General features: G+C 37.7%; 4 protein-coding genes and 1 long non-coding RNA gene across 9 annotated transcripts in view; 1 reads left to right on the plus strand and 4 right to left on the minus strand.

Annotated features, from left to right (window-relative positions):
- LOC114525626 (doublesex- and mab-3-related transcription factor 3a-like) overlaps window positions 1–997 on the minus strand; it is a 34743-nt gene extending 33746 nt beyond the window's left edge. The window contains exon 1 of the mRNA XM_028547019.1: window positions 941–997. The gene's annotated coding sequence lies outside the window, so the exon portion shown is untranslated. The remainder of the gene's footprint in view (window positions 1–940) is intronic.
- The window catches only part of LOC114525628 (fibrillin-2-like), a 60316-nt gene that overhangs the window by 22780 nt on the left and 13398 nt on the right, over window positions 1–24138 (plus strand). The window contains exons 4-16 of one of the 2 annotated variants that reach the window (XR_003687223.1): window positions 16518–16656; window positions 16755–16927; window positions 17439–17556; window positions 17742–17920; window positions 18187–18267; window positions 18534–18662; window positions 19028–19147; window positions 19441–19560; window positions 19651–19767; window positions 20337–20468; window positions 20541–20649; window positions 20724–20851; window positions 20943–21023. Coding sequence is in view for 1 of the 2 variants with exons in the window: in XM_028547025.1 (XP_028402826.1) it covers window positions 16852–16927; window positions 17439–17556; window positions 17742–17920; window positions 18187–18267; window positions 18534–18662; window positions 19028–19147; window positions 19441–19560; window positions 19651–19767; window positions 20337–20468; window positions 20541–20649; window positions 20724–20851; window positions 20943–20959 (1326 nt within the window). In the remaining variant the exon portion in view is untranslated. Of the gene's footprint in view, window positions 1–16517; window positions 16657–16754; window positions 16928–17438; window positions 17557–17741; window positions 17921–18186; window positions 18268–18533; window positions 18663–19027; window positions 19148–19440; window positions 19561–19650; window positions 19768–20336; window positions 20469–20540; window positions 20650–20723; window positions 20852–20942; window positions 21155–24138 lie in introns of those variants that run through there. The other variant, XM_028547025.1, reaches the window with a different exon arrangement.
- LOC114525629 (doublesex and mab-3 related transcription factor 3, truncated-like) lies at window positions 6780–10220 on the minus strand. 4 transcript variants are annotated; one of them, XM_028547029.1, is made up of 3 exons: window positions 10097–10220; window positions 8317–8717; window positions 6780–7940 (listed from the first exon to the last, which is right to left on the minus strand). In XM_028547029.1, exons 2-3 carry the CDS (start codon window positions 8714–8716, stop codon window positions 7171–7173), a joined length of 1170 nt encoding a protein of 389 aa, XP_028402830.1. In that variant the 5' UTR covers window position 8717; window positions 10097–10220; the 3' UTR covers window positions 6780–7170. The 4 variants fall into 4 exon arrangements, with proteins under 4 accessions (XP_028402830.1, XP_028402831.1, XP_028402829.1 ...); XM_028547030.1 differs by lacking the exon at window positions 10097–10220 and adding an exon at window positions 9028–10076; XM_028547028.1 differs by lacking the exon at window positions 10097–10220 and adding an exon at window positions 8910–10076.
- LOC114525630 (doublesex- and mab-3-related transcription factor A1-like) lies at window positions 11270–13578 on the minus strand. Its single transcript, XM_028547031.1, has 3 exons — window positions 13480–13578; window positions 12081–12385; window positions 11270–12003 (listed from the first exon to the last, which is right to left on the minus strand). Exons 2-3 carry the CDS (start codon window positions 12376–12378, stop codon window positions 11513–11515), a joined length of 789 nt encoding a protein of 262 aa, XP_028402832.1. The 5' UTR covers window positions 12379–12385; window positions 13480–13578; the 3' UTR covers window positions 11270–11512.
- Window positions 21560–22683, minus strand: LOC114525632. The gene is made up of 3 exons (XR_003687230.1): window positions 22573–22683; window positions 22368–22490; window positions 21560–22243 (listed from the first exon to the last, which is right to left on the minus strand). It is a non-coding gene; the product is annotated as an uncharacterized LOC114525632 (long non-coding RNA).

Here is a 24138-nt window from a genome sequence, read left to right on the forward strand (position 1 = left end):
AACAGCGATTGAACCGCAACTAAGCAGTCCAGTTGTATTATGAGATCAGTGGGACTCTAAGATCGCGTCGTGTGGTCCAAGCTATCGGTAATAATTTCATGTCCAGAATCCACGAATATAATCCTTGATTCTGATCCTTTAGCATAAGTAGTTAGGTAAGGGTTAAGGTCAGGTTTAGGATTAAAAGTTAGGATTATATTCGTGGATTCTGGACATGAAATTACTACCAAGCTACCGACAGTTGCCTGCATATAATATCATGAGTGTCATGCTGCATTGATAAGATGATTGGCATAATGATAAGCAAACATAGAGTGAACAATAGGGGATGTCTGTGATTATAAAAGGATAATTATTATTGCCATGTCATGATTACGTCAATGCCACAAGGCTGACGTAACGCCAACGCGTTGTTGGTCATAAGTCCTCCACATAAATGTCGTAATTCTTTTAATTTAATCGTGTTTTATATCATAACTCAATATATGCAACAAAAAACATAGTGATTCGCGTCATTCTACTTAAGATAAAATCGACCGAAAACAATTTATTGGGTTTAGCGCAGCTGTAGTTAGATTTGTTCTTTACGCGATGATTGAGTATCCTTTTGTCAACCATTGTAATATTTTTTATCTAATAATCATTTTTGAACTACGAATACAAACTATACGCCTCATGAACCATCGAGAAACATCAATGAAATACACTCAATTATTCTTTTCACGAAAACAGGTATCGGTCGAGTTATGATATTTTAACTGTAATAGTATATTACCTTAATATTGTACATTAAAATACATGTTATATTATAATAATTCTGTAGACACGACAACCTTTTGAATTCTGAATAAAAAAGCCAAGAATACCATATTTCCAGCAAAGGCTTTACTGTTATAACTATTATTTTCTAAAATCGCAATAGTAAAGTTATAAGTCTAACCTTATTATTATATTTGTTCCCAGTCATACACTGTGTTCAACAGTACTGCATGTCATTGTTACGCACACTAGTATATTTCGTATATTAAAGCTTTTATGGTATTGGGCTCATCCAATGACGTCAGTACTTGTTCTAGACACAATTAAAACAGGAATTGTGGTTAGGTTTCCTGTTTACTTTAGTTCGTGGTGACGTTTCATTTCCTGTCGGACATCCGGATTGGTTCCGCATTTTTGTGACTATTTGCAAACAAAGCAATGTAGGTTGCCATTAATATTCCTATGGCACAAAGCCGTTGGCAACCTTATTGTGTTTAGCATTCGTTCTTTTTATTAGCTTCCTGTTATTCTGTGAAAGCCACCGCTATTTATATGAAATAAAAAGTAAAATGAGATAAAAATGTAAACAGTAATAAATGGAAGTTTGGCTTCTGGCTGTTTACATCAGTCTGGTAACCCGAAATGATACGACGCGTGAGATGATTTTGAGCTATTGAAATGAGGATATGTAATATGATCCTGGCCGATCTGCACCGTTGAATCTTATGTCAAGTTCGTATAGATAAACAGGAGCTTAGCGACTTAGCCTATTTGCGCTTGCCCACTCACTATACAGTCCAAATGTATAAACGCCTGCTGAAATTCGTGCACAAATACGTGATTCGTAAGAATTGGTGTATTGGAGTGGTCGACTATAGCTATTGAATTAGTGCTGTGCCTGTGGTTTGGAAAAGATCGATGCGGTTCTGCTGGCGCACTGAGTGTGATCATTCGATCTTCCGACGCACTAAAAGTGATCATTTCTGATGGCCGATTACTCTACCAGGTTGTTTTAGCCAACGCAAAGGGCTACGTGGCCACCCACTAGGGGATATTCAGTTGTTATATATACGTAGGCTTAGAGACAGTTTAAGTTTACATTCCTCGTCGTCTCGTGCGATGGTATAAAGGTTAACATTTTTCTTGATAATTGATCTGCATGATAATCATTCACAGATGTTTACCGCAAGTTCAGAAGTGATAGAATTTAGAGGCACTAGCCAGTAGCCGCAGCCTAATTTACAATTGAAATTTGTCTTGCTGGATGGCGAGAAGATGCAGGTGCGCTGCAGGATACCCTGACTAAAATTCTGACCAAGTAACTAGGTGTTTGCATAAAACACGTGGGCGATCGAAGGAACGACTGTTTCCGTAGGTTCCTTAATTGGCATTCGTTTGATCGACTAGTGTTAGGCGAGAGCGTGGTGCATTCGTCTCCAATTTCTCTCGTTGTCTAGCAATGAGTTTTATGTTAAACAAAGGCGCAGTGATAGGGAGTAATGAACGGAGTCGAGGTTTTCATAATATTAGATATTGCAGAATGCATGTAGAAAACACATCGAAAAATTTATGCATAACAGGAGCTACGTATACGCCTGCCTAAAGAATTCGCACTGAAACAGGAATGTAAAGTTCCTTGACGGTCTGACAACGCCCAAGAAACCGCTTGTGTATGTTACCAAAGGTCCTTGAGTTGTCTCAACGACAACAGTTTTTTAATTAAAGTACAATACGGCACGAACAACTCTTGCAAGTTGCCTCTTTGTTTTCATCAACGTCAGAGTTGAACTTCATTTATTTTTAATTGTTTTTCACTTTACTTAATGACTAGTATAAAATTGCTTATAACTGATGAATATATCTCATTTTAAAATGCATATATTTTATTACGATTTGCTTGTAAAAGTGATCACATTTTTTCAGACTGTTTGAGGGTCTTAACTGTGTCAAAACGTTAAAAATTCACTGTCGAATTAGTCGGGAAAAGATATGCATGTAGCCGGTATTTGATTTTGTAAGGATTGTTGGATTTCTATCGTAAGTTCCCCCGCATTACGCCATCTGTTACCAATTTGCTCCACAGTACTTGACGCGCGGGCGTTCAAATTAAACTTCCGACTTCTAATGATGAAACATGCAGTTACACACGCGTGCGGAACTGGTCCGTGCTTGCAGCTATATAGGTTTTGTCTCATATCATATAATATATATCCTGAAGTGCATGAGCTATTTACATGTGCGATGAATGGATTCTGGTTCCCGCTCAGGTATCAAATCCCGATCATCGTCAAGCTTTGCCATGCACGCAACAAGGAAAATCATTTATGAAAGCTATAGTTGTTTTATTGTAGAAGAATGATAATGATATTGATTATTGACTGCCGGGAATCGCTGAACTAATTGATATGTCTGAATTGATAAAAATACACTGTTATACAAAATGTGTTTGTCAATAGTTCTGGTATAATCAAATAGAAAGTTCAATAAACTGCATGCATTAAACCAGCATACATGCCTCATGTCTTATATAGTTATATACCCGAGATATTACATGTGGTCATGCGTGAACGGTTATATACAAATAATTCTTTATTGAGAAAATATATAAATATATATTTCGCTATAACTATATAGCTACACCAAAAATGATAACATATACATATATATATATATATATATGAAATAGAATATCTGATCATCTTACCTTTAGACATTCACCGTACCGCGTGAAAAATAATAAAAGGAGCGTTCTTAACTTGGTCTGTAAGCCAGAATATCTCTTTGCTTTCTGCTTACTCCTTATATATACGTAAGCGACCAAGGAAAGGGCGCTATTATGGAAAGTTTTTCAAACATGATAGGCTTTTTAATGAAGTGAAAAACGAATAGAAAGTTGTTGTTGTTATTCGGGTATACTGAATTTAGCATTTGATGGAAGCCATTTGTATAGTAGACAAATTACTTTTTTTGGGATAATTTTTAAAAAACAATTAATAGCCCCCAAAGCAAAAAGATTGACGTATAAAGTACTATATACATACAGTACAGATATGCAATATTTAATCGTTAGAAAGCTTTACTTTACTTTACTAGCTTGCATTCCGTTAATGGCCAAAGTCAATTAAGATATAGATCATGCACGCATGTATTCAAAAAAAGGTCGAATTCAATTCTATATTTAAACGGGTCATAGATGTATTGATTATGCTTTATGTCTGCTTATACTGTCAAGTTCAATAGCAAACCTTGACGTTTTTATATAGTCAAATAATTCAAAAATATCTACGCTAACTATTTCAAAGAAGTCGCATAATCAAAGCCACACCCATTGTGATGAAAAACAGCTCGAGGAAATTAAGTCAGCATATATAAAAAAATTGAAAAGCTGATACAAGGACATGTTTTCTTTTCTATTTTGGTAATAAATTGTTGTTTATCACAAGCGGTGTGATAAATTTTCCTCGAAATTTTCAGTGCATGATATATAATATGCTATCATTCTTTCGTGAGCGTTTTAAACAAGCTATTTTGAAAATGTAAGAGGTTATAAACGGAAAGGAAAAGGCAGGAAGTAAAAGAAAAGACATAGGAGACTTGAAAAGGTCTTGCTGAAAAAAAGCTTGGTGCGATCGAAGACGATAATAATTGATAATTTTGTCAAATCACAACAAATGCCTCCCAATCGATATAGGTATAGCCTTAGGCATAAGTATATCGCTTTCCTGTTTTCGCGCACTTTCATGAGCACATGAAGCTGAAAGGCCCATTGCAAAAAATCACTTACTGAATTAGGGCCTGTTTACATGGAGCGAGTTATCCGGCTGGCTAGGCGAGGTGAAAACAGCATATAATGAAAACTGCATATTTTTATTAGCTTCCGAATTTATTCATTGGCGAGTCTGAGATAGTAACTAAAATAGTATTATAGTTCAGTTCCGCATTCGACTATAGTTTATCACTCTGTATTGTTCAATACTCCTATACTAGATGAGATCGCCGTATTTTAAAAAGGGTTTTCGTTTACATAAACGTAGGGCCAATCATACCATGCAGGCGGGATCTCACTTTTGATTATTTGAGATCCGGCTCCCCTAGAGCGGTTGGATATATTCCACTTAGGCAAAGCGGGGAGGGTTGGACCCCTGTATAGCAAAAGGGACTAGTATATTTTCTTATGTAAACACAAATGATGATGTGAAACTAACTCTTATAATCACGTCATTGATATACATGTAAATTAGGACTCACCTAAATCGGTGAAACATTTCAAATCAACATTCTCCTCTTTCTTTGCGAAGGCTAATAACGAAATGGGGAAATAATCTTGTCAAAGGTGAAAACATACATTCCAATTGCTGCATGGAAAGTCACTTAATCAAAATTTTGCCACGTTTCTCTGTACTCTAATTGATCATAGACCCACTCCTGTACATCACATTAGCTCTTCAAACATCTAAGTCAATATATACATCAAACTAATTCTCTTAAATCAATAAAAAGTAGAGCTTCAGAACACGCTCCAATATAACATAATATTCCATCCAATTTATAATTATATGCATGCTATTGAGTTACGAAGAATTGTACACGTCAACCTGAAGGAATTATAGATAAACTCTACCTGCTTTTAAACTAAACTTTATAGTTTTTTCTCCTTTCCGTCTTTAGTGAAATATTTCCCGATATTTTTTCTTTCTTTTCCGTTTGCAAAGCAGTCTTGTCGTGGAGACTATAAATCACCGTATCTGGCCTTTTTCAGTGGAAACACAAGTTATAAACTATACCGGAAGAGGCTGTTTTCCAATGAAAATGCTTTTAACTTCTTGGAAAAAAGCTTTAATCGTGCCTTAAAATCACGAGATAACTTGTATATTGTAATTTAGTTTAATTTAACCCTAGGACAGTTCGAGGAACGGCTGCGTTTGGAATTGATTGTCATGAAATGTGAACTTTTTTGGGTAAAAACTTCTCTAGGTATATATAATTTCATTCTCAGCATAACCTACAATTGCATAGCATTGCTTAACAGTAATGAATATGTCAGCCCTCAAGGTTGCACAATCCAGTCTGATCGATTTCACCTCCCACTCTTTCTTGAACGCGGGAAAATTTTGTAATGTGCCTTATAATAATGCCTGCTCGTATATTAATCACTGCATTTTAAAACATTATTTATAAAAACTAGAATTACTAAAGTATCATGATAAAATGCAAAGCAATACTCATTACTCAACATCATTGCGAAATCGATCTTTTGACTATGCTAATGTCACCATGAGAATGCATGCTTTCACTTGAACTCCTTCACAAGCCTTTAATTTAGAAGATATCAAATTTATTATAATAGGTGGGTGTTGTGAACTTTAAAAAAAATAGATAAATAAAGTATAAAGGGGAATATCATGCACGATGGGTCAGCATAGGAAATTAAAAGCATTTACCAAGGAATGCGCGTAGGTTGATGGAATGTAGTATTTATCTTGCATTGACGTTCGTTTGTGTGGGATTACTGATGGGATAGCGCCCACATGCAAACGATTTGGTCAACTGGGAGCCACGAACCTACGCAGACTACATATTGTGAACGCCGAAGCCAATTATTTAAACTTTTTTTTCATTCCCACGCATGAACCCTTGAACATGCATGCATGATCAATTGCATAAAATTTCACAAATTTTCAAGCGAAATGTGAAATATTTCGCCTGCTTCTTTTGAATTGTGAGCAACAAAACAGAATCAATATATTCTAGAGGTCGAAATTCAAAAGAAACAGGCGAAATATTTTGCATTTCGCTGAGAAAAAGCGCCCGTGGAATTAGGTCCTTACTGACCTTAGCCTATATTTCATGCTTCCTCTTCGGGGCAGCATCGACGGAAGACAGCTGGTTTGGTGTCTTCTCTGAAGGCGAAGAAAATGAAAGTCTCGAAATAAGATTTATTCACAATCGTTCACAGTTCGAATTTATAAACTGTTGTATTCCGCAAATTTTGGATAAATATATTGGTCTTAATCGTGATTGGGCTTACTACCTACTGCTTACTTAACGTAATATAATATTGTAATACTCTGATGCTTTTATTCAAGCCAACTATTTACAAGTAAAACGAAAGGAACTGCACAATAAAAAATATAGTTCGTTAAATAGACTGACTAATTTATGGGTTATCTGCCGGAAAACTAGCAAGAAGGTCACCTTTTGTTTGTTTTCTGTGCGTCACCCGGGATCATGCACAGACTCTATGGACTATAAAACGATCAACTATTAAACCATGTCCCTATATTTTAATTTATCAAATTCAGTCCCACTAAAATATTATGCCCCCCTGCAATGACCCCAGTGGTTAGTATTCACCTCATACGTCATGTAATAGCTCTGTGAAAAACGGTTTTGAGCTAGCTTGTATATTATTTACAATGTAATTCTTTCTCCACAGTTTCCACAAAACTTATCATTTTCCTGGAATTTATGTCCACAATTTGTGCAATAGATTTTCTTCGCTTCACTCGTTCGTAAAGTCCCGTTCTCTGCGAATTCTTTTTCTTTTTGAACATTCTTGTTGGTATAAGGCGCATGCGTGTAAGGTACAAGAGTATGTGGGTTTCCCTTCACCCGCGCTTGGGGCGGGGGCGGGTGTGGGTAGGTAGGATATACTGTCGTCATTCGAATATTGTGTTGTAAATTCTCAGCACTGTGTAACATTGCACGTTCGGGTGTATACCCGGAATAGAGTACAGGTGAAAGTCCAGGGTTGGGCACAAGAGGTATGGGAGCATGCAATGGAGTGGGTCCCTCGTTCTCTAATATACATTCAATAGCTTGCACCACATTTCCCCCACATCCCTGAAGTATACGACCCAGTACATCACGGCCGTGACCAGGGAACGCTTTACACATCACATCAAGTGGCTCTGGTTTAACTCGTTTCGGTAAAGCCTCTCCATCCCACCGTCCTGACCGCTCGGATAGAAACGGCGAGTCTACGCTATGTGGTCGCTTCCGACTTGTTATGCGTTGTGGAGGTGAGATCGACCTCGGTTGAAGCTCGGGATCCTCCGGAAGATCATCCGTACTTTCAATTTCGATTTTCACTTCAGTTGTGTTGTCCGCTGACAGACGTTTTTGTTTGCCTGTCACCTCGTCGGAAGAACTGGGTTCCTGTATTGGTGAGGTTGCGGTATCTGAAATGTCAACACAAAACGAAAGTCTTTTGTTTGTCCACGTTTTAACCACATGAAAGAGAATGATCTTCAGGCATTGATGGTCTATGAGTACGAACCACATTAGGTTTCAATGCTATCTTTTTATATCGCATTGTATTTACAAAAACAGCTAACTGTATTTACAAAAGCAGTTGAATTTGGCTGATTGTGTTGTCTTCATATTTTTTTAACAAATCACATCTGGCGACTCTCCTGAAGGAATATACGACAGCACAGGACGAGCTTTTCAACCTAACCTAATTCAGCCAATTCGCTGATCATTAATACTGCCTATTCGTGGTAATTTCGACTCGCAATTAATACATTGCCAGCCTCGATAAGAAGATAAACTAACCTTGATTGGCGTCTTCTGAGAATTGAATAGCTGCAACAGAAATCATTGATGGTCTTTGAAACGCACTTGGACTTGAGACGAACTCCTCAGACCTCCACTCGGCGGCCATTCCTTCCTCCATCTCGCCATCCATTATCGTGCCTTTGTCGTAGCCTTTACGCTGCTGTCGTAAAAGCGCAACCCTTGCTGCTGTAATTCGCTGACGCTGTGTGATCACGGTACACTTTGCGCACGTGCAGTCGCGCCATTCACATAGATGTTTATGGCCTTTGAGCCAGGACACTGTACCGTGTGTACGACAACGTGCACACTTTGGTATACGGTGATTTAATGGGTCGTTTAGAGATGGATCGTCGTCATCAGGAACATTAGCTTCTTCGTGTCGGCTGACTCCAGTCATACTGTATAAATGAAAAAAAAATATATATAGTGGCATTGTTTGGTTACAAACATTGACGCGCATTGTTCTATAAATCCAAGGAGTCCACAGCGTGCCAAGATAACACAGCATTTTAACGTGCAGGAAATACTGATAGAAACAAAATTATTCACATCAACTGTTCACTTGTTTATGTTAAAATGGGATAAATTACTGCGATATGCATGTTCCTTCCTGCTTGAGCACTGTGCTATGATTTAACTGTGTTCTTCGTTGGCCAGAGATGTTTAATATGTGTAGTTGAAACGGATTTTACAAGCGTATCAGCTAACCAATTGCACTGCTATCATCCAATGTTTTGTCTGGGTTTAAACATAAGTAACTCCTATTTAGCATTAGGTCTTTCATATTTCGTCCGGCTTTAAAACTGTTTCCTACCACAGCTGTTCATCCATGACTTGAATGCTCATTTAAAACCTTACTATTGGTTTATCAGGATAATACGAAGACACGTGACGGGATGGAGGAATTTTTTTGATAAATGCATGCAACATAATTTGAGAAGCAAGCAATGTTCGTAACAATCCTGACAGCCAGACAGTTTGTAGACGACACACAAAAGCATTCTGTGCTGAAAATCACGCATAATCATAGCTTGTTATTGCAGATGGACATTTTAATATATGCGCGGTATCCAAACCACTTTCGAGCAATAAAAGTTATATAGCCATTTAAACCTTTTCCTTTGAAAATATATACTTTTATTATCCACATACATATATATAAGCATGCCTGCTGTTTATGAGTAGTACACTCCTGATGCTTCTTCATAAACAGATTACAACTAACTGAATTCATAAAGCCTATACAACACTTTCAGTGGATTAAGACATAGATTCAATAATTTCATGAATGAAAGGCGATCGTATAGTGAGGAATATTATGGTCTAGTATATCGATTAGGTAGCTTGTTGATGTACGTTTATAAAACACAGAGATCGTTGCTGGTTGAGCAGTGAGATTTTTTATGGTATATTTAAGATTATCGTAATCATAGTATATATTTCCTTGTGAGTTATGTATGCATTTCATGGGTAAAGATACTATACATTATTACCACGCAGGATCGAAATGAAAACAAATCATGATTCATTCATACGATAACTTGTGGTTTACTAGACATACGAACCTAATTTTATGTACTATCAAATTTGTTGTTAGGTACAGTAGTGCCATTACATGTAGCAACACTGTCTTATCTTTGAACAAGTATTACCGACTTCTGTTATTCTTGATATATTGATGCTGATAGCTTTTGTTTTGATGTTATAATCCCCACGGCTTGACTGTACATTTGTCTTGAACGTTTGTACATTTTTCGCTCAAATAACTAATACTAACCTCTGTTAATGACCCTAATATATTGGCTTTGGTCTCCAAAACAATTCTTCATTCAATACGTAGAAAATACTTGCGTTAACCGGCTGATATGTTGCATTTATTTTTTTAGTATTACATTACCAGTTCAAGCTGTATGTCTGAATGTATAATGTACGTAATATCACTTAAGGACGTACATTGACGTCACTACGCATGCGCTTTATATAGTGAAATAATTCCAGATTTTCTTTTCAATCAGGGAAGAGATTAACTTCGGTGGACAGAACTGGTTTTGACTGTTCAAGGGCATTACCCACGCATAGGAATTTATCGCTTATCTTGAGTTGTTTCAATGATGACCGGCTTCATCTTCTATAAATTATACTGAATGCAACGTCGTATTGTTCTTTGTGTTGTATAGTTTCCACACAGGATGGTCAGTATAGTTTCAAAAGTCTTCAAGTGATGTATAATTCTGTGGGTATAGAGGTCTAATACGTTGCGTATAGAGGGCGAAATAAGAAATAAAAACTAATTCACTGGCGCAGTTGAGACGTGTCTTAGTTGAATAGGGTGTGTTGTGGGTTTTACGGCATCGCTTGTTGACTTTAAAGTGTCGTACAAAGAAATTCTGTTCCCATCCTTGAGTTGTTAAGAGCCCGACTTTGTCGGATCCGGATTCAATTCACTTCTGACGTATGGAATGCAGTTTGTTATTCATAAAGCAATACTGCATTGGCTTTAGTTGATTTATATATATACATGCACTGCAAGTGCAAGCCAAGGATAGGGCGGTGAGCCAAATAACGATAGCACGGTGGGACGAATAAGGATAGCACGGTGGGACGAATAAGGATAGGGGCCGGTGGGACGAATAAGGATAGGGCGGTGGGACGAATAAGGATAGCACGGTGGGACGAATAAGGATAGGGCGGTGGGACGAATAAGGATAGGGCGGTGGGACGAATAAGGATAGGGCAGTGGGACGAATAAGATAGCACGGTGGGACGAATAAGGATAGGGCAGTGGGAGGAATAAGGATAGCGCGGTGAGAAGAATAAGGATAGCCCGGTGGGACGAATAAGGATAGGGCGGGAGGGGACTTCTCAAGGGACACCCTTTAATTGTAGACTGGACGCGTGCACGGTGCTTTTTTATAGTTTTTATTTTTTTGTAATGATTTATATTCCCAAGTTGAATTACGTGTTAACATGTTACACGATGTGCACCAACTAATAAATGACCATATATTTCTTGTGCTCAAAGTTAGCTTGATTCTTCAACAAGCCTGAATGTCAAGAGTATGAAATATTTTTCTATGAGGATCTATTATTGGCATAAACATGTCCCTCAACAAGAATACTACAAATTAATGACTTATATATTACGTGTTATTTAACGTCCACGGGTGTTGGACAAATTTATTTTGACAATTTACTACATACAGTTTGCATAAGGAGAGTCCTGGGATTTCACAGGACATGGACAAGTTAGGGTAAGTGGTGCATTCAGCATCACTGGATGATATACATGGTTTTGATGGGGTAATCCGGGATGATGATATATTGGCCCATGTACAACAGAAGATCTGTAGATACCAACTGGACTACGTGGGCTTGTTGATCTAATGCATACTCGATGAGGTTCTGGGGATGAGTGAGGTGATGATGACCTCATCTTACTCTGCCTCGATGGCAATTCGTCATCGCCTAATTTTCGCATAAAACTTTCGTATTCATGATGGAAACTTTCAAGGTTTTGTGTAATACCCCTGTCCTGCTTGCTTGGTTTCTGGTCGCGGCGGGGTGAACGGTTCCCGGGGCATACGTGGTGGTAGGTATTCTCGTAGTGAGGAAACATTCCCCGGTATTTCATATGAAGCATTTCATTATAGTAGGAATCACCGGCAAAAGTCATTATTCGGTTTTCTAAAGAAGTCAGAAATATTTGACACTGAACGAGAGCTATCCAGTCAACTAGGAAGCTAGAGATTTCTGAAGCTTACCTGGCAATGACTGATCAGTGCAGGAGGCAGGCATATGTCCCATCATACCCCAGGCACCAGGCAAGCCAACATGATAGGAATTTGTTCCCATTCTGTATGACATTCTCCTCTTTCTCTCACGCCTTAGGACAGCGACACGAACAGCCGTCACACGTCGCTTCTCTGTCACCATCATGCACTTTGAGCATGTGCAATCTTTCCATTGACACTGTCTCTTATGACCGCGGACGCTTGCAAAGATATTGTGACAACGGCATCTAGCACATTGCGGAACGCGACGTTTTCGTTTACTTGCCATCTCCGACCTAAAACATTTTTTTAACCCGTTACACAAAACATCATAAATCATCAACTCCTCCGAAAAACCGCTCATTATATAAACACAACTGCTGGGATACCCAACCAGATGGCAATGTTAAAACTTTGTTTACAAGGCTTCGGTAAATTCATTCAAAATGCATGGTGGACATAACGCTATAAGCTCTTAAACCAGCCGTGAAAACGTTTTCCTTTTGGTTACTATGAATACGGTATGCCTTAGTCATCAACTGTATGACTTTACATCAGATTGGCTGACTTCACATCAAACTGATTTTTGGCACAATCATCAGTAAAATACTTTAACAACGAGTTTACTTTATTATGTCTTCTGAGAAAGTGAAACAACTTTCCCAGTTTGAACATCACAGTTTGAATACTAATTTTCAACTAAAGCATTGATGGAGACAACTGACGTTGAGAAATGATACTAAAAACCCAGCGCATGGCCGTTTTTGAAGAGAGGTTTCGGCATTGTTCTGATTGTGTTCGCCACAGCAGCCTTAACCGTTTCTAACATTTCCGTTTTTTAATTATTCTTCTCGGAAGAGCACTGGATAGAGTGTCTTTTAGAAAGGAATGAAGTAACACTGTATGTAGATTGCCAGGGACTGTTGAGGATGCATGATACCTCTTTGTAGACCAACTGTCGGATTAAACACTTGGTTCAGTGCACGAAAATTTCATTCCTGTGTTATCTGGGAAATGTTACTGGTCACACATATATTCCTCCGATGTGAATATATTTAAAGAACGCGAGTTTCTCGCGATAACTACTGAAGTAGTTAAAATTTTTTGAAACATATGTACATTTGTACTTTGGTGAAACACGTTTCTAATCTTCTACCTCAATTACACACTTTCTTAAAACTATATCTCTGATTAAAAGCTGATAATCTCTTTCTCGTTTTTTCCCTAATAATCTATCGCAATAACCTTTTCCAATTAAGATAATATTCTCCGCGTTCTCTTCCAAAAGTAGGCTGTCATATTTCAAATTATCACGAAAGACTAGTTTTACCAATAAAACATTCAAATCTTAAATCCTGAAGGTGTGAACATAGTGTGTACCAAATCTCACCTGTATTCCTTTCAGGACGATTAAAACGCGTATCCAAGCCTGTAGCTCTTCTCAAAATGTTTTAAAGATTGCGTGTCACTGAATGAGTTCGTTGCAAAGCCTGTGACATCGTTGTCTATTTAAAACTAATTAGCTATTCGTTTTGTCTCAACCGATTAGCCTTCAAACATTGCACATGTTTAAGAGAGCTATTAAGGCGGGCTCTTTGGCAACGTTATTAGCTTGAGGGTTACTTCAATACACGTGCAACAGCGAGTGTTTAACAGTGAATAGATAATCAGCTCTGAGATAAATGTGCGTAGTTTATACAATAATAGGGGGGGGGGGAAGTACTGTCGTGGCCAGATTCATTTATATATAGAGTAAAAAACCTGACGTTTTAGACCAAAAGTAATCGCCGTTTGTGTTGGTGAAGTAGGTAATAACACTGGAATAAAAAAATTATCCTTACTGCACCTCTAGGAAGAACAGTTTAGAATTGATAGAGCTTTTGGGTATAAATAAAGTTTAATTAGTTTAGGTTTCCTCCTTTAGTAACACTGGATCAATAAAGACAGTTTAGAACTATATAGAGCATTTAGTATAAATTAAAGTTAGTTTAGTTTAGGTTTCCTTCTGTAGTAACACTGGATCAATAAGAGATGATCCTTACTGGACCTCTAGGAAGAACAGTTTAGAACTGATACAACTATCCAATATAAATAAAGTTAGTTTAGTTTAGGTTTCCTTCTGTAGTAACACTGGATCAATAAGAGATGATCCTTACTGGACCTCAAGGAAGAACAGTTTAGAAGTGATAGATTTATACAATATAAATAAAGTTAGTTTGGTTTAGATTACCTCCTGTAGTAACACTGGATCAATAAGAGATTATCCTTACTGGTCCTCTAGGAAGAACAGTACTAGTTTAGAACTGATAGAGCTATCCAATATGAATAAAGTTAGTTTAGTTTAGGTTACCTCCTGTAACACTGGATCAATAAGAGATGATCCTTACTGCACCTATAGGAAGAACAGTTCATAGAAACTAATTGAACTACGATTGTTAGTATTTCTGGACCAGTAGAAGATTCAGTTTTGACTCCTCCTCCCCCCCCTGCAGAACATAGATGAAAATACTAAATAAACTAAGGACCCAATATTTAAAATAGACACACAGTCTAAATAAATAGCTCAAATTGTTTTCCTTCGAAGTTAAACACGATCACACGTGTGTACATTGCTATAAGTCAACACTTCAACCGATGCTTTTAATATATTTATAGCGAATCTTTTTGCCACATAGTAATTTTTAAGATAAGAGGCGAAAAGGTAATCGAGAAAACAATGCCTTAAAACGCCGTACAGATCCTAACGGTGGTATTATAGGCAATTACCTTTGACAATTGCAACTAGGCATTTTCAATTTTTCAATGAAAAATTGAATGAATAATGCAACCTACGCGTCCCAAATTAGTTAATAGCAATGATTGCATAATCATATTAAAGCAACTGCATAATTTAATTTACTCTTATTGAAATGCAGCCATTACGAACATAATTTACTTGAAAGAGCTAACATAGATTCGAAGATAACTGAGGAACAGATTAGAGTTCATGGCGTCAATACACAAACCATAGACAATTCATACGCGTATGAAAACCGTTTCCTCAAAACATCGATGAAAATGACCTGCGCAATGTCTCGCCCTTTTTAGTTATCCCTACGAAAAAAAATGTTCGCCATGAAAGGCTCTTTTGCGAAATATTCGTTTATTTGTTTCACATTTTACTGTAAACATGATAAAAATGACTTTGTGTAAATTTGGAGGGGGTTAAAATCCGCCTGATTGTCTGGCTTCCTAACAAAACAAGCAACCATATGGAATCATCTGGTAGAGTAGCAGTAATTGCTTTCTTAAACAATAAATAAACGTTTGGGATAATAATAATAATTTTGCCATCCCAATAGTTAGTAAAGTTCACGGGAGGTTTAAACCTTTTCATGAATTTGCAATTAGGTTTGTTACTGTTTTCTTTCATCGACAATATCAGGCAACGCGTGCAGGTCGTATATGCAAAAAATCTATGATCCTTTAAACACATTTACCATATGTGCCTTGGCTGTGGCTTTGCATGGGATCACATATACCTTCGTTGTCGTCTATTCCCCCCGCAATTACATTCACCTGAAACTAAGTCGTATTTGAATGTAATTTTCCGCAAGGATACTCGCAAGATGTTTTCTAAACGAATTACTTGTTCAATCGTTTACTGAAATTCTTACTCACGAAACGATAAAAGTTAGTATTCAGTTTGCAAACTGAAAAAACCACATGTGCAGATACTGTGGAGTTAGTGTGGACTGACACACAGAAAGAATCTGAGTGGACTTTTCATAAATGCCGTTGCACGTTCAATGTTATGACAAAAAGGAGCCATCTCGCTGATTTGAAATATTCAACAGACCCACTGACGCGTGGCCTATAATTTCTAGCGGCCTTAATGGTTCGTCATTGTGACTTATGACAGTATCACTAATCAGCAGTAAGCATAAAGACGTGCCTGAATTCAGAAATAATCTAGATTAGCAAGGTTTAAAATTAGTAATGTTAAAATATTAAACTTGATATTTATTTACGAGCTCTCTGGCGTTGTTGACCATAAACGCTATATTTGAATATGTCAGATGTAACTTAGAGATTCATCGCTTTAAGTTTTGTCACGAAAAATTGACAGTTCAACATACAAACAGTGAAACAGCCATAAACAGCTGTTCTTTTTTCCTGCAAATAGCAACTTTAGCGCTACGAAATTCAATGCCACACATAACGAAATAAATACACGCTGAAGATCTGTAACCAAAAGGTCCCCGCGTGGAATTCTCTGAGCTGTCAGTGATAAAATTAATTTAATTTAAATATCGCGCGTGCGCAAATTAAGCCAGTCCCTATCCATTCATGACGTCATGGTAACCGTGAGCGTGGCATGGGATGGGATGAACACAGTCGCTTGGAGGACAATGCAATTGATATCGTTAATGTTGCTTTGTTTCATAGATTTTACGAAAGGCAACTCGAAGAACATTCCTTCTATATACAATTGCAAGGCTGATGGACATAATTTTGATTGTAGAAATCATGGCTTTCAAAATGTTCCTTACGACTACTTCTACGGCCATTTTTGCGTCCGTCGCATGTGAGTTTGATCAATCCGATATGAAATCTTGATTTACAGGTCTGTCCTAGCATAGCGCACAGCTGTATGACGAAATATTGTTTTTGGGTACTTTTCAGCCACCTCAGTGAAAACCCGTACATTTGCGACTGCAGCTTAGTCTGGTTCCTGCGTGAGCATTCTAATCGAAGAAAATGCATTCCAGATCGTCTACAAATGCAGTGTGCATATCCTGAGAAATTGCGGGGAAGAAATATAACAGAATTAAAGGAGGAAGAGATTTGTGATACCGGTGAGTAAAACAAACAATGAACAGGAATGCTAATGCATGATTTTCCAGGATTACCGTATGCGGTACCGTGTAGACTTGTAGTGTAAATCAGCATCGCTGTTTTCTTATTCAAATTATCAATATTTTTATCAACCTTTTGCTTTTGTATTTTACAAAAATGTTGGATAAAAATTGTGCAAGAATCTTCGTCATGAAATGAATTATATTTTTCATACCATAATATATGATTATAGTCATAATGCATGTGGTTCAGGGGTGTGTGAATTAATATTGTGATGTTGCTACACGAGATATGGAAGAGACTATAGGCTTCAGTTCCGTTTTGACCTATAGTAGCTCACTCAAACCAGCTACGACGGGTTTGATACCCATGGTAGTTAAACTAATTTTTCAGCTTGCTTGGTTGCTAACTCGGAGCACTATCACAAGTTCACATTCACAATAATAAACAATAATATGCATAATGTGTTCTTACCTTCCTGTAGCTAAAATAAACTTACTTTTCTTACAGAAAGAGTGAGTTTCAAGAAGGTTTGCAAACCTCCTGCCGGTAGTTCTAATACTTGGAACTGCGAGAACTTGGGATTGGATTTTGTCCCGTACGATATCTTCCATCGAAAAACACGTTTGTAAGTGAACATGTTATATTGCTCTTCGCATTGGTTAGAAAGACGAAAAATATTTTCATTGAAAAATTTTCTCTAATCAAAGTCTTCGCCCAATATCCTATGCAGAGGTTCGCTGGTACATGTCTCCACAGTACAAAACTTCAGATTTAAAAGCTTCAATACATATGTTATGAATATTTGTCTAGATCACTGAGAGGTGAATACATGTGTGACTGTAATATTGTCTTCGTGATGCGGCGTCTGAAGTACGAGTGGGATAGAAACCTGTTACCAAACAATGCCAAAATCAGATGCAAAGGGCCGGGAAAATTTTCCCAGAAGAAGCTCTATACGTTAAAGGAGAATGATGTTTGTCCCCAAAAAGGTGAAATGATACCTTTGAATATTGTATTCCGTCACACGATCGATTGTGCTAATCTTGAAACTCTTTGGCTGCATTTTAGTGTTGTCTGATGCAGATTTATTAACAAACTACAATCCTTCAAATTGAAAGGCCATCGTTGACCCCCCCTGCCCTCTGCTGTTGTAATAAAAGAGGGGTAGCTTCCCCTAGCCGTTCTGCCCTCTAATTTGGCCTCCCTGCTTTCTGATGTAAATTATGATACATGTTATTTATTTGACCGACTATAGAACCAAATGTCTGCAAGGCTCTTCCATGTCCTGTAACCTCGATATGCGAAGTGACTGGGGCGACCTCTTATCGTTGTGCAGGTAAGATAATGATAAGGTTCAGATGCTCAAAACACTATGTTGTATCTTACAATCTATATTCCTATAACCTATCAGTTTCCTATAAAAATTAAGCGTGCCTAAGTCTATCTTCGAATGCATTTTTACCTATATAGATTCATTTAACAGACCTGGGGCCGGTTGTTCGAAAAGCTTTTAGCTAAACGGGCTTGGTACAACTGCGGCCCCTGGTGATTATCAGTCGACAGAACTTTGCTTTCTAATTTTTAATTCTTATATCCTTTAAGACCTTGATGAATGTTGGACGAAACTGAATAATTGCGATAAAAATGCGAAATGTATCAATACAGATCCGGGATATCTGTGTCGTTGTAGACCTGGTTATACACAGTACAATGATGGACGAGTGTGTCAAGGTATAGGCCATGATGTTCTGGCTTTTAAAATCGTAAATCATCCGCGAATATTTACTTGATCATATCCAGCTTATCAATTCAGAACTATTGCAATTTACGCAGTTGAACTTATACAACGGGAAGAATTTTAGAAGCCACTATATACTTGTTAATTGTTGACTGGCAATGGTGACAAATCACAATGCCTTGTTCTTCATTTTTCTTTGTCCATCGTGAATTGGTTCGTAGACCAGACTCGTTGTAATGAGTGCAGTGATTTACCGTAAGCCACGTATGAAGTCCAATGCTCCGACTAAATAAGTCGGTTGGCAACGGTTATCCAAAATTATAAATCACATATTCTCCTTCTTCCATTTTTTTTTCAGATTTTGACGAATGTTCACAAAAATCTCTGTGTGCTAAGGATGCTAAGTGTATTAATCTTCCTGGATCTTACAAATGCGAATGTGATGCTGGCTTCTCTGGAGATGGAACATTTTGCGAAGGTATGCTTGATCAAAACACTAAACAATTTCCATTGATAGCTCTAAGTTCTCAACAGTTCCAGTAAGGATCATCTCTTATTCGCTCCAGTGTTACTACAGGAGGAAACCTAAGCTAAACTAACTTTATTTATACTGGATTGCTCTATCAATTCTAAACTGTTCTTCCGGGTTCATTTTCAAATCATACTGAAATCATGTGGCCACGTATGAACCAGATGAATTTGTAATCAGATAAAATGTTGTTGGAATTGAACCCCATTATTCACATGAGTATGTTGATATTTGTTTTTCAGACATAAATGAATGCGTTGGCAGAAAACGCTGCAGCGTTCATGCAGAGTGCAAGAACACACAAGGATCATACGAATGTACATGTAAGAAGGGTTACCGTGTCAAAGACTTGATATGTGCAGGTAAAGTCAGTTGCATTGACTCTTGTTACTGACTTACTTTTGTTATTGCAACTGCAATAGCTTGATATTCAATGATTTCCTTTGCTAAAGATATTGACGAGTGTTCCCAGAATCCTTGTCCAGTCCAATCCACTTGTCAAAACACTGTTGGTTCATACTCTTGTAAATGTCTTTCTGGATATGAGTGGAAACACACCCGATGTTTAGGTAAGGAGCCATAGCGACTTAAATTATCATGTTGTCTGCTTAGTCGGGTCGGGTCGAGTTGAGTTGGGTGTGAATAGAGTTAGTTTAGTTTAGGTTTCCTCCTGTAGTAACACTGGATCAATAAGAAACAATCCTTACTGGACCTCTAGGAAGAACAGTTTAGAACTGATAGAGCTATCTAGTATAAATAAAGTTAGTTTAGTTTAGGTTTCCTCCCGTAGTAACACTGGATCAATAGGAGATGATCCTTACTGCACCTCTAGGAAGAACAGTTTAGAACTGATAGAGCTATCTAGTATAAATAAAGTTCCCTGTTATCAATAAGAGATGATCCTTACTGCACCTCTAGGAAGAACAGTTTAGAACTGATAGAGCAATCCAGTTAGTTTAGTTTAGGTTTCCTTCCGCAGTAACATTGGACCTATGCAATATAAATAAAGTTAATTCAGGTTTGGTTTTCTCCTACGTACATTAAAACCGCTATGAATAAGGTGTGCAAATAATAAATAGCATGGTGGTATTCATAATAATAACCATAAAAATTTTCAATGTCTCAAAAATGTTTAAAGATCTTGACGAATGCAAAACAAATATTCATAAGTGCGACAAAAATGCTGTTTGCTTCAACCTGGTCGGAGGATATAAATGTCGCTGCAAGGATGGTTACGAGAATGTGAACAATGGAAGACTTTGTGCAAAAAGTACGATTATATATTTTTTTTATTTTGAGTCTGCAAAACACGTCAAGGTGTCATTTTCTCACATTTCTATAGGCAAGACAAGCAAATACAAATCACCTCATATTCTGTTGATTTCAACTTCAACCTGCGTGGCCGTTGGTGGTGTTGCTTTGTTAATAGGTCTGGCTATCTATTTTGAAAGGTACTTAACTAAGAAAAACGTATAGTAGTGTGACCAACGGTCTGAAAAGACATTAACTTTCACGTTCCCTGTAGGAAAATGAGGAAGAAAGATAAAGAACATTTGCAAAGTGACGATGAAGGACAAGAACCGCTGTTAAACCAGGAAGACACAGCTATGGATGCTGTATTCATGTTCAACCCTCATGCCAACAGAACGCAATGTAAGTTGAAATATATATTGGAAATAATTACTCGTGTGTTGCCTTTGAAAAGTTGGGAAAACTCCAATTTTTTGTTTCTTTGCGTTTGTAGTAACCGCCTGGGATTAGTTGTGTTTGAGTCTTTCGAGAAGGAAAGAAATTACGATGATGATCACGTTGAATGATGTGAAACGTATGTTAAATATTTTGCTGATACATTTGTATGCTCGTTGCAAAAATAAAGTGCCGACGTTTCCAAGCCATATACGTGGTATTGATAGGTTTGCTCATAAGCTAAGAGCCTGTAAACCATTCAAAGTTAGAAACAAAACCATTCACGTTTTAGAATTGCTTTATTAAATGAACTTGTGATGTAATACAGGATGTGTAATACAGGTTGAACCTGTTGTCTTAATCTAAATCTCAATTTATTCAAACAATTATTACGTGTTGTCATCGTGATGAAACACTCAGTTCCGAATATGTGGGCACGATAGAAATACTCGACGAGATTCTAAAAGTAGAAACAAAAATGCGAGGTTATAGGCTATGGGGTTTGGTATGTTGCTCTGAACTAGCGTGGTCATTATTCGAGATTTGGCCAATATTGGAAAGGTGACTCACACTGGCAGATTCAGCGGCCCGTTCAAAAGAGGTTCATCTTCGTAATCAGTTATCTTCGAATCCTCCTTTCTCCCGTAGCAACTGTAAATTATAGAAACGCCAACATCGTGTTGAAAAACTCAACGGGAACGAGAGGAACAAAAACAGCACTAAAGCAACACTTGTACTGCAGGAATGCAACATAATGCAGCAATGATGACAGCAAAGGCTGCTGTAATCACAACGACTAGAACGATAGCGTTACTCACCACTTACAACAGCAAATAATCACGAGCAAGACTAAAGCAACGGCAATGATCGTGATGAAAAGAATAAACGTGACATAGCTCTGCTCGTTCACAACATCTAGAAGAAAAACACCTTTGATTGTAAATATTTCCTGGAGTCCTGCCGGTTCCAAAAAGAGACATTATACGAGGGCAAACCAAAGACAAGACAAGGTCAGTACCTTGTTTCTGGCATTCTCCTGTCTCCGTGTAACGCTCATATCCTTCTTTGCATTCGCATTCGAATCCTCCGGGATAATTGATACATATTGTATTTTTCCCGCAATTATCTGGTATCTCCCCATAAAGACATTCATCTACGTCTAAATAATTTCAGGGGGGAAACGATCAGAGGCATGCCGCGCGCAAATTACGTCATCATTTCATCGCCTACCTGCACAATTCGTTTCGTTTCTTGAATATCCGTCCAAACATTGGCATTGATACGAACCAACTGTGTTCACACATTTTGAATTGGCCAGTGAATAACACACATCGTTGATGTTTGAACATTCATCCACGTCTGTTGAAGGTGAAATGGAAGTGTTTATAAAAACCTTTCTAACGAAACTCTATCAATCACAAGTGAATTAAGTTGTCACTAAATGGTATTGAAAAAATGGTGCCTGCCTGCTGTAGAGACATACCTCAGCATTTTTTACCATTGCCAACATAACCTTGCTCGCATTGGCATGAAAAGGATCCAGGGGAGTTTGAGCAGTTTGCATAAAATGAGCAGTCCTGAATCCCTGCTTCGCATTCATCAACGTCTGTATGGAAGAGGAAGAGAAAACTAATGCCACATAGATCGAAAACTGATGGTTAAGAGACTTCTCTTAAATCTCATGTTACCTGTGCATTTCATCCCATCAAAATCAAAACCTTTGTCACAAGAGCAAGTATAAGATCCAGGAGTGTTGACGCATTTTAGTTCGCTTGAGCATGGCTTTTTTTCCGCACATTCGTCCACATCTAAAAGTAAAGACTCGTGGAGTCGTGTTTCCCGTGCGATTTCTGATGATCCGCTCTCAAATGTAGCTACGTGCAGAGATTACAGGATTTAAACGTTTATAGCTCTTACCAAAACAGATTCTTCCGTCACCACGAAACCCAGATTTGCATCTACATTTATAGCTTCCATGATTATTTTTGCACCACGCGTTCTCATCACAAAGATTCTTACCTCAGCATTCGTTGTAGTCTTGAAAATATATCACCCAGAATAATTTGGTTTGGTGTGCACCAGAATAGATATATATATTCGATATAAAATCATGTGATGTTTGTAGATGGAAGAAAGAAGAAAGTAAAAGCTATAAAAGGAAAGATATTGAGGGAAACGAGATGGGACGCAATTGGGAATACAAATAATAGTGAAATTCTCGATTACTGAAGTCCTGTAAAAACGGCAACAACAACAGAGACGTCATGGTAACAACGTTGACAATTGATAAAAAAACCCAACCACATCGTCCTTACCAATACAGATTGAATATTCGAGTTCGAACCCAATTTTACATGTACATTTAGCTCGACCTTGTGCTGTTAATCTACATATTTCTCTCGTTGGTGAGCTGGTGATGTCTGAAGTGAAGTAGAGGAATCATTTCTAAGCGATGAATCAATGAATAGACTTTTCCTATTATGAGGTCAAACCCAGAAAATCTAATCATTAAGACAAAGGTTTTTTGCCTGTACTGCAAACCCCGTTACTCGGAGTAATTCAAACGTAAATAAAGAATCCAGGAGACATTCTAGAAACGATCTATACACAACGAAAACTATAAACGAAAATACACAACGTTTCCATTTCTTACCTCCACATCGGAAAGTTTTCTCGAATCTCTTGCATGAGTAAAGAACTCGAGTGGTATCGTTTCTGCAAAGCACAGGATGGCCTTTGCACGGATCAACGACTGGAAAGGAAAGAATATTTTTAAAACGCGTGCAAACTAATCGATGCAAAATACATACAGCCTTTGTGTAACTCAATTCGGTTGTCTTGATACAAACGTGCATCATACTTTTTTTCTCCAACTGTGGGCAAACATCCTCTTCTCTAACGTCTTGCAGTCTTTTATTTTTCAGTCGTCTAGGGGAAATGCATTTGCCGATATTCGGAAGACTGTGTAGTCTTTCACGATATTTCTTTTGCCAAAGTTTTCTCAGAAACCACACAAAAGAACAATCGCAGTCGATTTCGAGGTCTTTTAAACTTCTAGAAATGGACGAATATGAAACAAGAGAATTTGTTAGGAAAAAACAGGAGATTCCTGGCTTTCGTAAACGAACGTGATTCATTCTACATTTCGAGACTTCTTTTTACCTCGCGGTACCTATTCTGTTCGATATGAAAGCAACCCACTTAAACATACGCCACATGTAGCTCACTGTGAAGGCAGTAAGTTACAAATGCAA

Source organism: Dendronephthya gigantea, unplaced genomic scaffold (genome assembly GCF_004324835.1).
Source record: "Dendronephthya gigantea isolate DGI-Jeju-01 unplaced genomic scaffold, DenGig_1.0 000035F, whole genome shotgun sequence".
NCBI classification, from domain to species: domain Eukaryota; kingdom Metazoa; phylum Cnidaria; class Anthozoa; order Malacalcyonacea; family Nephtheidae; genus Dendronephthya; species Dendronephthya gigantea.